Source organism: Lotus japonicus, chromosome 5, assembly GCF_012489685.1.
Source record: "Lotus japonicus ecotype B-129 chromosome 5, LjGifu_v1.2".
NCBI lineage: Eukaryota > Viridiplantae > Streptophyta > Magnoliopsida > Fabales > Fabaceae > Lotus > Lotus japonicus.
The window spans coordinates 32,850,951-32,866,938 of NC_080045.1; the positions used below are offsets into that span (position 1 = coordinate 32,850,951).

Consider the following 15,988-nt stretch of genomic DNA (forward strand, 5'->3'; position numbering starts at 1 on the left):
CTTTGAGAGGAATTCTTCTTCCCTCAACCTCTTCTGTTGTGATGACCGAGTCAGCCTCAATCTTATTTTCTATCAGGAACATCCTCTTCATAGTTGTAGAGTTGAAGACGTCTCCAGCCAGAATGGAAAGGTCTTCAGTGCATCCTGTATTGATCAAGTCCTTGACCAAATTGCTTTCAACGAAGATGTAAGATAACAGCCTTCCATAAGGAATGTATCTGATGGTGTTCTTAGTCACAGCAGAAGTTGTTCTTGATCTCCTTATGCAATCTTTCAGATAAGTGAATAAGAAGTAAGGAAGACATATCTTCTTCCCAGTCTTGATGAAGTAAAGCATCACTTTATGATTAAAGTTGATGTAGTCTAGAGAGCTTCCAATGGGTCTGGGATTGAAGCAATTCAGAATGATCTTGTGCCAGATCCTTAAATCAGGATGAAGCTCTCTAGTCTTGTAGTCGGATTTCCCAGATTGCCAATTTGCATACAGCACCGAATTGATTTTGTCTTTCACTCTCTTCAATTTGGATTCATTGGCTTGAAATTTGTAACCCTTGATAGTGTCTGGACCCAGAAGCAGAGCAATTGATCTTTCAGTAATGATGATCTTCTTTCCCAGCACATAGGAAACCACTTGAAGATCGTCACATTCAGCATGTTTCTAGAATTCTTTCATCAGCTTGTCATAGATGGTCCAGTGAGCTTGTTGAAGTAACCTTCCCAGCCTTGAAACTTGACTGCAGAAAGAAGATCCAACCCATTTTGTGCAACATTCTTGAAATCAACTCGCAATTCGCAGAGAACTTGAAGATCTTCAGGAGAAAAATTGCAAGTGACTGCACACCCTCTTTCAGCAATCGGAGTGACTTTCTCTGACCCTTGAGTCTCAGCCTGAGTGGGTTCATTGGACCTTGATCGAAGACTTGGACCACTTTGACCAGTTGCAAGACCCACAACCATCTTTGGAAACATTTTACCATCTGCAGAATCAGCTTTCTCGGATCTTTCCATGGCGGATGAGGGTTTGGGTAGAAGGAGAGAATGAACAGGAGAGAGAGAGAGGAGAGAGTTTTTGAAGAAAAACTAAAGCTTTTGAAATAAGAGAGAGAAGTGGAGAACGTGTGTGCATAAGTGGGTTTAAAGGTAACCGTTGGCGGTTTGAAAGCCAAAAGTAAAATCAACGGCTAGAAATTAATGATATAAAGTTAAACAGTAAATACACATAGCACACGGCGGAGAATAAGTAGATCAACATCATTACAACAGATTATCCCAAGAGGCACAAGGAACGAGGCATCAGAAAATACTGACACACGTTTGCTGTCTTGTCTCAGAGTGGGTACCAATGGGTACTCAGCATCTGACAAAGTTACCTTCTGAACTAGACATCTTCTGATAAAGAAGCATCATAGTCAGAGGTTCTGATTCATCCTCATACTGGACAAAAGTCCATATTCAGATTTTTCAGTATGAAATTAAATCTATCCTCTGCTAAGGGCTTTGTAAAGATATCTGCCCATTGATTGTCAGTATCAACAAACTTCAGAAGAAGTACGCCCTTCTGAACATAATCTCTAATAAAATGATACTTTACCTCAATGTGCTTTGCCCTTGAATGTAAGATTGGATTCTTACTGGGTAAAATAGCAGCAGTATTGTCACAGTAAATTTGAATATTGCTCTCAAGGATTTGATAATCCTCTAGCTGATGTTTCATCCAGAGCATCTGAGTGCTGCAAATAGCTGCTGAGATGTGCTCTGCCTCTGCAGTGGATAATGTAATTGTAGACTGAAAGTGTAAAGCTTTTTACATCATCAATCAATCAGATTGTAAGGATTTATCACGTCAATTAATATTGAATTTAAATAAAGGAATATATTTTGTCACATCCTTAAAATCTGATTGATTGAAACTTTACAACGTCAGTGCAAAGAAATTAAATTTATTTGAAAAAAAATCACTTTTTTCCCAATTTCAAATTCTAATCTCATATTATACAAAATCCTTCCAAAATTTACTGCACATACTGAACACATCATAAACACTAACATTTGAAAAGAAATGAATGTTGGAGTAAAATCACTCACCCCGTTAAGGTGTGTGAAAATAACATTTGACTCCATTCTTAATTAAAATACGTACACCAATAATAATCTCAAAATTACACTTAGCTCAATTCTTCTCTAAATTTCCACTCCACCACAACCCTTGAACACATTCCAAAAAATGCTAACAGAATATTCCTTTAAGTAAAATAAATTTAATGAAATAAAAATAATATATAGATAAAATTGTCTTCTAACAAAATAATAAATATATTATCATATATAAATATTCTAACTATAAAATATCTTAAATTTAACTAGGTAAAATTTATTTATATTTATTATGGTAAATGTATAAGGTATATTAACATGCATTTATATAATATTACTACCGAACCAAAAAAACATTTCTATAATATTTTTTAAAATATTTTCAAATTAAATATATAAAAAATATCTTAGAATTAATTTTTTTATAAATAAAAAATGGTCGGACAACTTCCACATAGGAGCAGTCGTACAAAGTAGCACTTCACAATGCCATACGCCCCTACTCAAGTTTGATAATCCCTTGCCCGAACAAGTATGTGTGAGAACATACGTATCTGTTTGTACTATATATGTTAGCATCCCCATCATAAAAAATTATCACAATGTCCACGAATACAACTTATTTAAGTGCTCATACTAGCCCAATAACTAATTAAGGTAAATCATATATGTTCATAACACAATTATTTTTTTGAAGTTTAATAACTTGTTGACAACTGTTAAACTTTAGTTTCTTACATTAGGTTTAATATAAAGTTTGACAGAATGAATCTTTGTTTTCATATAATAGTGTAAAAATTAATTTTGAAACCTGTAGGTTTAGGTTTTGAGAACGAAATAACTTTTTTTTATATAATATAATTGTTTCCAAGATATTTATAAATATTTTTGTATATTTAATTTAATTTTTTTCTTTACTCACTTGTTTTTAGAACTTTTGAAATGTGATCTTAGAAATATTCGGACCATAATAAATATAAAGTTTAAATATTATTTTTATTTAGAGGTATATAAGTATAAATATTTAGAATATTTACAAAATTATATTTATTATCTGTTTGCGGATAATTTAATCAATTAGAGAAAATTTTAGAGAAGAATTAAGTTAAGTGTAATTATGAGACTATTATTGGGGTGGAATATAGATTTTGGATAAAAATAGAGTTAAGTGCTGTAAAGGGCGTTTTTTGTATATGCTTTTTGGTAGGGTAATTTTTTGGTATTGTCTCACATGAGACAGTTTCAAAACAGTCCCAAATCAACAAATAAAGGCATGACACGTGTTATTTCTATTTATTTGTTTTTTATTTTTAATAGTCACAAGATATTCAATCTTTGAACCCCAACATTTTACTAAACTAAATTTTAGTCCCAACTAATTTACATTATTATACTTTTTTCTCAAGATGTAATAAATTATAATTTCGACCGTGAAAAAACGTATTTTCATCGTGAACATCATCTTCTTCCTCAGTCTGCCGATGTACGCCCCGCAGAGTGCCACTCGCCGCAGACAGCTGCCGCTCGTCGTTCGCCGAAGATCACTGCTCGCCGCATCCAAGACCTAATAATGACGGCGGCAACAAGTCGAGCGGCGCGTATGGCGAGAGGATTTGTAGGCGAAAGGCTAGCGTCACCGGCGGCGGTCTGCGGCAAGCGGCGATGGCGAGAGGTGGCGGCAAAAGATTTTAAGGATGAAGTTTCTTTTTTTTTAACGTGGTTGATTTGATTTTTACGGTTATTAAGTTTTTTTTTTTGAACTAACGGTTACAAAGTCAAGATTTGTGATAGTTTTTGAAATACAACATAAAATATTGATTGCTAAAGATTTAAAATATAATTTGATAAATGTTATGGGTTAAATCATAATTTATGATATCTTGAGAAGAAAGTATAATAATGTAGATTAGTTGGGACTAAAATTTAGTTTAGTAAAATGTTGGTGTTAAAAGATTGAATATCTAGTTACTACTAAAAATAAAAAAATAAAAAAATAGAATTAACACGTGTCATGCCTTTATTGGTTGCATTTGAGACTGTTTTGAAACTGTCTCAAATGAGACAATAGGCAAGAGGTCACCCTTTTTGGTTTGTTGCTGTACATCCTTCTTATTTTTTATTGTAACATTAATTTTATGTAAATATGAAAATTTCTACTAGAAAAGTTTCCCAAATGGAATTGTGGAAACCCACTTTCAATTCATACGTGAGATTCCAAGTCAAAGACCATAAGCTGCTGTCAAGTCAGATAAAAGTAATTTAAGGAAAGCAAAGATATCATAGTCATAGACTAGTACTTGAGTAATTCAATTAGAAAATCAAAGTACAAACAAGTCATAGACTCATAATTCCATCATAAAATGATCACAAAGCACTGACAAGGGAAATCAAAAGCAAACAAAACAAGCAAACTCAAAACATAGATTAGAGTAACAAGTAAAGCTTAAGATCTATGCAGTAGACTTATTCAGATGGGAATGCAGAACTTAGGAACTCCTCATCCTCACATGAAATCTGCAGATTCTTGGACTCCATCAGAAATTCAATTTCTTCTTTCTCAAATTTCAGCACAAAACCCAACTTGATGAGCTCACAGAGTTCAGGAATGTGTTCAAGATTCTCACGCAGAACACCCTCGGATACTGCTTCAGAGAAATAAGTAGCATATTTCAGTGAATTCCCAGAAAGCCCATTCATCTTGTGGGTGAAAAACTTGGAGCCTTGCCTTTCCCAGCGCACTATTCTGTTAGCTTTCTTGGTAATCACGTCACCTGAAGATAGTGACAAACTATAGCTCACCGTGATTGGTTCCAATGTCTCAAGGAAACTCAGGTTTAAAAGACCTTTAACAGCTTCATGTCTCTTTCCTGGTTCCATTTGTAGGCTAGAGCAAGCAAGAAAACCAAGAATAAGTGTAACAAGTCCCTTCACATTGAAAATAGTATTTGGATCAACCTGCTGGAGCTCAACCTCATTCAGAAATGATGATTCTTCTTTCTGCAGAGATTCAGAGATATTTCGAACACCGATTTTTCTGTAAATATCAAACAATTTACACCTCAATGATGGCGCCAGGTTCTGCTGAGGATACCAAGCGAAAACCGTTTCATCCTCGAAAATCTTCTTCAGGTGAAGGTTATCAGGAATAAAAACATCCTCTTTATCCAATAAAAATATTTCATTGTTGCCTGATGCTGCAGGAAGTTTCTTCAAGCTTTCAGAAAGCTTCTTCTCTGGATGTAAGCTCAAATGCTTCAAGATAAACATCCAGAACATGCTGCACTTGTCAAATGGCAACTGTTCCACAGAACTCTCCCAATCATTCCAAAGGGCGACATAATCGTCAAGTGAGGGCTTGTTTCTGACTTCGATGGCAAAGGAGAAGAAAGGAAGAATCTTCTTATCATATATGCCTTCAAGAACATGAAACTTAGAACCAAAAAGATTATCCGGGTCATGTATGATGCATTCTTCAGAATTGACCCACTTTCCACCTTTGATTCTATCTGGAATCCACACATTTTTGGCAGCTTTATCCTCAGGTTTCCAGCTCTGTTGGTTCAAGTACAGATATATCTTTACAATGGTTTCATAATTAGAGAGATAGTCCAGGTGACTAGCAACCAAGTTGCATCCTTTCTCTACTCCAACAATAACTCCTATTTCATTGAGTTCTTTGCTGTATGATGCAATTTTAGGTCCATAAAAATTCTCATCAATGAATGGACCATCACTTGGCTTCAGGTACAAATCCCATTTAGAACCAAACAGCAAACACTTATCAGGAGGAAGATAACCAGCATGAGTCTTTAACCAATTTCTGGACAATCTTTTTGTGAGATAATCTTCAATGACTAGCTTCTTCTCTTGCATTAGAAGTCGGATACACTCCAACAAAGAAAACACGCTTTCGGGAGTAATGGTGGAGGGGTCTGAGGGGAATTTCAGATATTTAGGCACAAATTGCAGACCACCTTTCAATTCAGTAACAACACCAAAACTCTTCAGCTCTTCCTTGTACTCATGTATTCCCATACCATAGCAATTGTCACTGTCATTAATGAAAGGGAGAAGAGTTATTGAAGAGATAGATTTCCACTCTGGACCATATAAAATGCACTGTCTTGGGTCCCTATAATCACCAAGCCTTGTCTGCAACCACTTCTGCTGTCGTATAATGAGTGAGAAATCAGAAGGAAATTTGTATTCAGTTGCCATGAGCTTCTTGCAACAAGAGAGAAATGACTTGACATGCTGTGGGTTAAATAAATTTTTCGAAACCTTTTGTTTGAAAAGAGGAGCAAACTTATCAATAGCATCTTCAAAATCAACAACCACCCCTATTTGCTTCAATTCATGTTTGTAAGTGAAAATCTTCTCACCATAGAACTTATGATCAATCACAGGAACATCATCAAAAACCTCAAAGATGCAGCCCCACACAGGGTCATACCAGAAACATTCACTTGGTTTTTTATAACCCAGGTTGGTCTTCAAGAAAATTGTTCCCTTCAGTGAATTCAAGAGTTTACTAGGAGCATGCAAGGACCTTACACATTGCATTATCAGGAGTACAGCATCAGCTGACAAATGAACCAGATTTGAAGGTGATCTTAAATGATCAACTACAACTTGGTAATTTTCAGTGAAGCCAGCTATCACACCCAACAACTTGAGTTCCTCTTTGAAATCATGTATTTCATCACCAAAATAAGACTGGTCAATGAAAGGGATATCACTAATTTGTGATGCCACTTCCCATTCAGAATCATACAATACAGATCCTACAGGAGACCTGAGACCATGAGAAGTCTTCAGCCAACTTCCCCCTCTCACTCTGTTGACAAATTTTTCTAGAGGAAGTAAACTTTTCCTGAGATACTGAATAAACTTGAGCATCAAAAGTACATGACTCTTACTTAAATTGAAAGAAGTTGCACGAGTCATTAGTTCCTTTCCAATGAATTCACATGCTTCGTCGTAACTGAACATTACCCCAACTGTTTTCAACTCCTCGTCATAACCTTTTAATCTTTCCCCATAGAAGCTCTCATCGATCAGTGGAAGGTCAACAAGAACGGAACCAGTTTGCAGAAGCTGTCCCAATGATGATGATGAGCGAATTAAGAACGACTTGGAAGGAGGCCTGAATCCATAGGCTGTAACTCTAAGCCAGCTCCCTTCTTTTATACATTTCAAGAACCTTTCTGGCAGCTGCACTCCTCTAGACTTCAGGTTTCGAATCCAATCCAAAAGCAAAAAGGCATTATATTCCTTTAGGGGCGTCTCTACGGCAGATAATCCAGCATTAGGAGGAGAAATGTAGGGTATGTCAGAAGCATCAGCATGCTTTTTTAGGAATTCAATCAGTTTCCCAGGGCCTGTATATTTACCTGCATAATGAGAAGAACGCAAGTACTCATTTCCCAGCTCAACATAGTTTTCGCTTCTCCATGGATTAGTGACAATCAAGTCTACCCATTTGCTCCCCTCTGAAGGTACAAGAACCCCTTTCCTGCATTCAGTCACAGATCCATCCTTATCCACAAGTGGCATAGAACCACATAGATCATCGACCTGCCGACTCGACAAGTAGTGTTTATTGAATGAGTGATACAAGAAATGAGCATATGCAATGGCACGCTTGCGGTTATTTTTAATAGAACTGCAAAGGCCATTTGCAAAAGTGTACAGTTTCAAAGTCTTAACATGAACTTGATTTTCTAGCAATTCCAACAAAGTCCGCTTCTGAGAAAATTGCAAGATAGCCTCCTGTGTGCTTTCTGGCATAAAAAACTTGTTGGATGAACATGCGAATTCCTTGTTCCAATCAATCAGCCACGAGCAAGGACATGACTCACTTGAATCTCTTGAATCTGCTAGGACTACTTGCTTTGAACCCTGTGTGCAATCATAAAAACTGAAATGGGACAGACTACCATCAGGACCAACATATTTAATCAAAGGAACTCTCGCCATCTTGGAGTCCTTAAACATTGTTAACCAGTTTTCAGTAACAAACAACAGAAGCTCCAGATAAACATCTTCTGACACTCCATCTACAAGATTAGAGCTCTGGATGCACTTTGCATACCAATCAACATTGACTGGTTTCACCTCTAAAAAATTGAGTACGCGGTCATACTCGCTTCTGTCAAAAGCAGAACTCAAGATTTTCCTCCCATCATGAGAAGACAGGTCAAGCAAGTACACTCGTTCCGATCGAGCCTTACTCAAAATATTCCAGAATTCAGGAAGTAACCTGCCAACTTCGCGAGGCGTGTAAAAGTGCTTCTGCTCAGTGTATGTCTCAATAGGAACAATGGCTTCTTCAAGAAGTTTTGCTTTGATTTTGTCTCTGACATGGTTTAACTTCTCATATGGAGAACTCTCAATAGGAAGGAATCTGAACATCTGAGTCAAACTGGAAACGGGAGCTTCATCTGAACCTATTACAAGTGTTTTAAATGCATCCATAAAAGCCGTTGGAATGCATTCAAGTATACCTTGGTTCCACTTATCATCCATGAGAATTGTTTCGCGTGACGAAGCAAGAACAAAATCTGCTTGAATTATGAAAGGGAAATTAGTGGCCATCTCTGTAGGAAGAAAGGCATACACTCCTGGTGAGCTCAATCCCCTGTGAAGCCTCTCCTGATTCGGGAAGGCTAGCGTTATAACCCATTCCTCCACGCCCGTTCTCCTTTCCACTACATTTTCCACCCTCACAGGAAACTTTTGCTTCCACATGTAGTAGCTGCATTCCTTTCCAGAATTAGAACTTTCCTCCGCGGAAAGATGAAGCGTGTAAGACTCAGCATTCATATTCTTCCTCGTCATGAAGTTAATCTCACTTGAAATAGAGACAGCAGCAACCGTATTCAGTTTAGGATTCTTATTGTGTTCCCTGACAGAGAGTTGTCTGATTTTTGAAAGGAATAATAGAACTTCTGGATGAATGCTGGAGAGTTGCTGCTTCACAGCATTGACTTTATCCGACTTCAGAGGCAACACGATGGTCGTGGTTGGAAGGGAATCTTTGCCATATATCTGTCTTATGTCTTGAAGTGTTGGCTTCTCCTCAACCCATTCAGGAACTACATAACCAAGACAGCAATGTGGACAAGGCTTCTCATTGAACCTTATCTGATATCCATTGCTAAATATGTAAGGCTGAGCAGTAACCAAAAATACACTCTTGAAACCAATTCCTGCAATTCAACCACAGAAAAGGTTCCATCAACATTTACATTCAACTCATTTAGAGTGACAATTTCTAAAGCAATGTTAAATTAGCTAAATTAGTCTTTGCTTTTTTGAAATTAAAGTTCAGAACATTTTTGTAGTCACATCTAAATGACAGAGTGTACCTTTCTCGCCTATGTAACCACTGCTCCTACTGTCTTTCTTCGTGGACCGTCCAACACTGCAAACAGATTCGATGTTTCTTGGAGAGAAACCCTTCTCATTGTTAAAAATCAACAATGTGGCAGGAGCACCACTATCTGTAATGTCCTCCGAAGTTATTATGAATTCAAGGGCTGGACTCACTCCCTCAGGGTACTGGTTATCTTCAGCATTCTGTGGAAGTTGGCAATATATATTTAGGATAGTGAATCAACAACTACCAACAAATATAATTGGATAATAAGATTGCTACATCATATATATTATAGACAGAGAGAATCAAACGATTCAAACCTTTATCCTGCTACTGAAACAACAAACATACTCAGCTTTTAACTATCAGGCACAAAAATGTGTTCCCTTACAAGGACTGGATCCTTGTGACATCATGATGTGAGCTTAAAAAATGTTTTTATCATGTGAAAACTTGGTTACTGTTTAGAGAATTTTACCCAAAGCTGAAATTATTTGGTTATGGTAGTAATATTTTATCCAAATAATTTGTTCTATTTGAGCATTGATCACTTATAGTAGGATAAGCGCTTAATCATACTTTTTTTCCAAAATGCTTGACCATCTACTCTCAACTTAATCAAGCATTGCATAAAAAACAAAAGGTAAAGAAAAACAAAAAACAGAATTGTCTAAATATTTCTAAAGCAACATATACACACCAAAAAACAAAACAAAAATTGTTGGCATGCATCATTACAAAATCAAAACAGGATAACACCCACACACACACATATATATATATGAAAAAGTTAAAAGAAATATGGTAAGAAGTGCTTACCTGAATAAGTTCCATGAGGAAATGCACATCTTTAGCATAAAGTTCAGCAGAGAGATTCTTGACAGCCTGGTGAAGATCCTCAGTTAAAGGGTTGGGTTTGCCGCCAATGGAGAATTTGTTGCTTCGTATCTCTTCAACATGTTCTTTTGGTGTAGCAGCCATTATCAAAATCACAGGATCAGAAGTAACTAGTACTAGTGAAGAAGCACATACACGTTAGAAAGAGGGAAGCAGAAGAAAAGTGAGTGTTGTTGCTACTTGCTTTACTTATTATTGGGAAGACAAAGAGAGAGACTCCTTTCCTTTCTTTCCTTCTTGGCGAAGTAAGTTGAAAAGACTTGGAAAATATATGGTCAATAATTATTGTTATTATTGTACGGTAAAGAGATCAGTTACTTTTCAAATTCCACAACAACAGTTTCGTTTCAGTTTCCTCCTCTACCTTCCGTCCTTCCAATAAGGAAAGAGTATTGTACTATTGTGCTTTCTTAATTGCGGATTGGAAACTGAATACAGCAGCATGTAAATTGGAGTTCAAATTTCAAAATACTAGTAATTTCAAATTTCTCCGTATCATGATATTTTACCTCCACCGTGCCCTCGGTGACTTTTGCTATTTAAAATCAAATTTTTGTTAAATATTATGTTTTTTTTTTACTTTTTTTAATTGTGTATTAAATATATATGTTCTTTGTTTTAATTGTGTATTAATCTACCATAAATTTTCATTTTTTTTATATCGGAAAGAAAAAAATTATTTATATAAATATGAAAAGAATTTATATTTTTTTATTCAACTCGAAATCTTTTTTAAAATTCACTTGATTTTTAAATTTAAAAGTTTTGAAATAAAATATATGAGGAGTAAAACTTTTTCTAAATGAATAAAGATAGAATTGTTGTTTTTCAGAATGATAGAAGAAATATAATATTAAGGCTGTGATTTTTTTTTTAAATTCAATGGTTAAATCTATGATAGATTGACAATCAAGGTGCCCACTAGGGTGGACCATTAATATTTTGGTCCACCGGTGCTCCATGATTAATCACCATTAGATCTTAGCATCTTGGAATATTCTTTAATTGGATGGTCAAAATTTAATGGATAACAAAAGGGTAAAAATGTAAAGGTCAGACTCTTCTTCCCCAACCACCTTCATGTGTCACTGAATCACCAAGAACCAAGAACCAGAAACCACCACAACACAACCAATGTAATCCAACCACCGTGACCCTCAGCGCAACAATACCTAAACCGTGGCCCAAACCCCACCACCAAACCAGGTTCTTCGCCTCCATCAACCCTGTGATATAATACCCTACCATAACCTCCCTTCCCAACCTCTGTACCAAAGCCTTGTGAATCAGATGCTAAAAACCCCCCTCTCAGCCTCCAACACAACCCACAACATAAACCCCAAACCTCAACCAAACAGAGAGGAGATGAAGAAAAGAACCAGATACACCACCACTCAGATTTCTCCACTGATGTTCCTCCCTTCGATTCACATCAGATCTTCCACTCTACCGGGCCCTTTGATGGTGGTGGTTGTGCGTCTCAGATGCGAAGAACAGTGGCGATGGCTAGGTGATTTGGGAAAATTTATGTTGGTTCTAAGGGCTATCCAGAGCATCTCGCACCGGGTTGTCAGAGAGATCGAAACAAATGTCGTTGTGTCGATGATCCAAACTAAGATCGTAGCACTGTTGGCGTCGTTCCTGTTGTAACCCAATACGAAAACCTTGTTCTACTCCAGTGAGTCTTTAGGCTCATTTGGTGGGAGGTTGGCAGGCTTCGATCTCACGGTGGCTGATGGTGGTTGAAGTGAGAGGAGGGGAGAATGGGAGGGAGAAGGAGAAGAAGGGGAAAAGTCTAAAATCCTCGAGTGTAAAGTCTAAAATGCCCATGGAGTACCGGTGGACCAAAATATTAATGGTTCACCCAAATGGGCATCGACAACTAAATCCAATTTCTACTCTAGTCTCAACAACCACCTTTTTTTTTCATTGTATTTTTTGGATATATTGTACATGTTATTTTCTCTTTCTCACATGCCAAAAATCCCCAAAAGCTTATCATTTCATCTTCCGATTTCATCAACTTTCAAACTCAAAACCTGAACCATTCCTATCTTCCAGCAATTCGCTTTCTTTTCTTCATTCCACCATTCTCCATCCCCCTCTATTCCTCTAACACTTAAATTTGTGTTCTAAGGTTTTTTTTGGATTGATGGAGGGAGATGGAATGGAGTGAAAGGAAATGGAGGGAGGAAAACGTCCATCGTTTACATTATTTAAAAATTGATAAACTGGAATGGCGCTCAGTGGTATACATTCCATCATATAACACTCTTTTCCCTCACTTTTGCTCCCTCCAAATTTGGAGGGAATGAGATGGAGCAAATGAATGTTGAACCATTAAAATTATAAAATTACCTCTTCACCCTTATATTACTATCAATCTGCTGCCTTTCTACCAATACAGTCGCATCCAATTTTTTTTCATTCACTTTAGTTGCTTCCATTTCACCTTGTTCTTTTTTTTGATGCATCGGAAGTTAACAACATAACTAAAAGAAACTAAGGTACAACTAGAGAATCCTTCAGGAGAATCAGCTGAAGCTCACTCTCCGACTGAGTAATGACACGAAAACTTGGAGACACAAGGCTATGACCATCATTAGCAAGCCAATCTGTTGCGGTGTTTCCATCCCGATGAACCCAATGCACACTCACTCTCCAATCCCGAGCCAAAATATCAAGAATGTCTTTGAGCAGAACAACCTTAGGATGATGGTGAACACGGTCCAGGTTCACGCTCTCTAGACTAGTCACTAGTTCTTCACAATCGACATCACACGAAACCTTTCGATAACCATGGTTCCAGGCCATGAGGAGCCCATCCCGAAGCGCTGCTGCTTCTGTCTCAACGGGGTCACCGCCGGCAGTATAGGAGGAGAAACCAGCCAACCAACCCCCTCTCATTGGAATCATTAATCAAAATAATGAATCGCTTTTCTATCATGTTCCTACATATCTTATATTTCCGAGGAGGTGTCGCAAGAAATATAGCAAAGTGCATATGCATATGAAAGCTGGGACCAAAGCCATACATAATTATCTATCTTGGTTTCGTCATGGCCGGTGAATTCCTTTCATCACAAACATTTCCTCTTGGATAATTTTGATCTTGTAGATTCATGTTGGTTGTGTGTTCAGATTTGTGGTTGAGAAAAAATGTGTAAATTAATAATTTTACCATAAGGTTAATATAAGAATGAAAAAAGTAAAGTTTATTCCATTCCAACAGTAGAATGGTAAAGTTATTCCATTCCATTATAAAGTATCCAAACAATGAAAAGAGTTTTTCATTATGCTCCATCTTATTCCATTCTGGTCCATTATGTTTCACCCTGTTCCGCTCCATTATGTTATCTCAATTCAAACATACCTTTAATGTCTCCATGGTTCTTCCTTTCAGGCGAACTGGTGTGGAAGAAGCCATGGTACGAAAGTATAAAAAAAATTTGGTATTATTTTCTTTAACACTCTAACCCTTTGGGTTTTTTTTTTTAACTTAATTAACCCTTTGGTTGAAATAAGTTTATATTAAAGCAATGCTAAAAAAACTTATATTAAAGCAATTATCATAATCAATTATTTGTTAAATATATACTGTTAGGGACCGCTTGTTGTATATGTCAATAGTTACGGATGGACATGGCTAGTATATATTCATCATCCAATATGCAGATAAAAATTTGTATTTGTACCCGCTGCATACCCACCTGGATATCCATTAATTACATTTTAAACGGATTTTAAAATATATGTGGATACCATGAGTACCCATAGTAAAAGACATATCGATATAGAAGTATTTGTTCAACAGCAAAATATTAAAAATTAAATTAAAATTAAATTCAAAATTAGACTCGTAGCCCATGCGTGAAGGCGAATACTTTTTACTTCCCATTTTTCATGGGTCTAAGAGTTTTTTTCTTTTCGTTTTTACCATTACCATTGTACAAGTTTACTTGATGGAGAAGCACAGCCCAAGGCTCAACCACAAAATCATAAGAAATTAAACTCAATATACATTACTTGTTGGAATATATATAGTTATGGATACATCAACATCTGTACCTGCTCCATTAATAAACCGAGAGTGAAATGTCTACTAAATAAACATGTGGCTACCTATGGTTGTGGATTATTTTACCCATAACAGATTTTTATCCGTGGATATCCACAAGAGTGATAATTTTGACTAGTATAAACTCCAATAGTGGGCACAAAAGAGAGTAGCAGGAAAGGAAAATCCATTCCGTTTAGCCTGATCTCGCGCCTCTTCTTCACGATTGAATTTTTCCGTCTACATGTTGTATAGGTCAAGGAAAGTCTACTTATGAGATTGATCGACTGGTCCTCCGTTGTGGGGTCCTCCGTTGTGGGTAAACGGGAAGCCCGACTCTACGAACCCGAGGAAAGGCCGCACAACAATAGTAGGGGCGTTAAGACTGAAGCTTTTTGTTGTGCTAGCAGGTTACATATCTTGTTGGGGAGTCAAAAGCCACACAATAAAGCCCAACTCTAACTGTTGAAGGCGTTGGCGTTCAGTTTGGTTGCGAACTTGAAGAAGCTTAAAGTGCACGTAACCTAAACCCCAGTTTCTGAGTAAAGCTTCAAAATATCTTCTCTTTTAAACCCAGACTTTTGTCTTTGTCCAAAAATCATGTACAGTTGCATGATTCCCTTTATTCAACTCCTTTGCTACCTTATCTCAGCGATTAGCTCTGTTCTTTGGATGCCAGGCCAACAGTTAGTTCCTATCAGGGTCGTGGAGAGCCTTAGGCCAAATAGGCAATGACCTAAGGCCCCAACCCCAAAAAGTACTTATTTAGGCCCCAATTTTTTTTTATTTAGGCCTAAATAAATAGTTACTAATGAATAACAAACTTTAGCCAATTAAAATATAAAAAACATGTGAAAACATGATAGTATAATTACCTATAGATAATACTGATAATTACGTGATGGAACAACTACCTATAAATAATATTGACAACAGTGAAAACGTGATACAACTAGCTAAATAAAAAGTTGATTTTAAAACTCTTGATAAATGATTTGGAACTAAAAAAATTAGAAGATTAATATAAAAATTGATATTTTATATCATATATATTAAGTCTCTTTAAAACGCTCATAAAAACTCATTTTAACATTTTCGCCTTAGGCCCCAAAATTTCTCTACACGGTGTTGGTTCCAATGCTACGAAAAGCCTAGTCTTTTCGACTATCTTTGTAACCATTGTAGATTTTGAGTGCCAACAAAAGTCAATAACATTTTTTTTTAAAAAGTGAGAACTTTTTTTAAACATAGACGAACATATTTGACAACATTTGGGTTTAAAAGAGTGTGTGTTACTAGCACTTCTGAAATTTAAAAGTCTATTTATTTTTGTAATCGTATTGCTTTCTTGGTTTTTTTTTCTTTATAATTTATTTTTCTCTATTATATGTGTGAAACGTATGTTAATTTTTACAATAATGACTGACATACAATTTTTAAGAGACACTCATTTTTTTTTTTTGGTTTCCCAAGGTATTCCCACAGCCGACAGCCATGAGACTAATCCTCCGAGGCTCTGAGATCACGTTAAGTGAGTAGGCCTCTCCCAACAAATGCTT

The 15,988-nt window shown here is 36.5% G+C and overlaps 1 protein-coding gene across 1 annotated transcript; it reads right to left on the reverse strand.

The window, feature by feature from the left end:
- Window positions 1-4,523: 4,523 nt before the first annotated feature.
- Window positions 4,524-10,996, reverse strand: LOC130718771 (uncharacterized). The gene is made up of 3 exons (XM_057569398.1): window positions 10,295-10,996; window positions 9,465-9,675; window positions 4,524-9,305 (listed from the first exon to the last, which is right to left on the reverse strand). Exons 1-3 carry the CDS (start codon window positions 10,454-10,456, stop codon window positions 4,558-4,560), a joined length of 5,121 nt encoding a protein of 1,706 aa, XP_057425381.1. The 5' UTR covers window positions 10,457-10,996; the 3' UTR covers window positions 4,524-4,557.
- Between the last annotated feature and the right edge of the window lie 4,992 nt (window positions 10,997-15,988).

Excerpts from the sequence above, each read along its gene's own strand:
- LOC130718771 (XM_057569398.1), bottom strand. The coding sequence starts at position 10,456 with ATGGCTGCTACACCAAAAGAACATGTTGAAGAGATACGAAGCAACAAA. Across the intron at positions 9,676-10,294 it reads TCCTCATGGAACTTATTCAG|AATGCTGAAGATAACCAGTA; the intron begins GTAAGCACTTCT and ends CAACTTCCACAG. Across the intron at positions 9,306-9,464 it reads TGGTTACATAGGCGAGAAAG|GAATTGGTTTCAAGAGTGTA; the intron begins GTACACTCTGTC and ends GTTGAATTGCAG.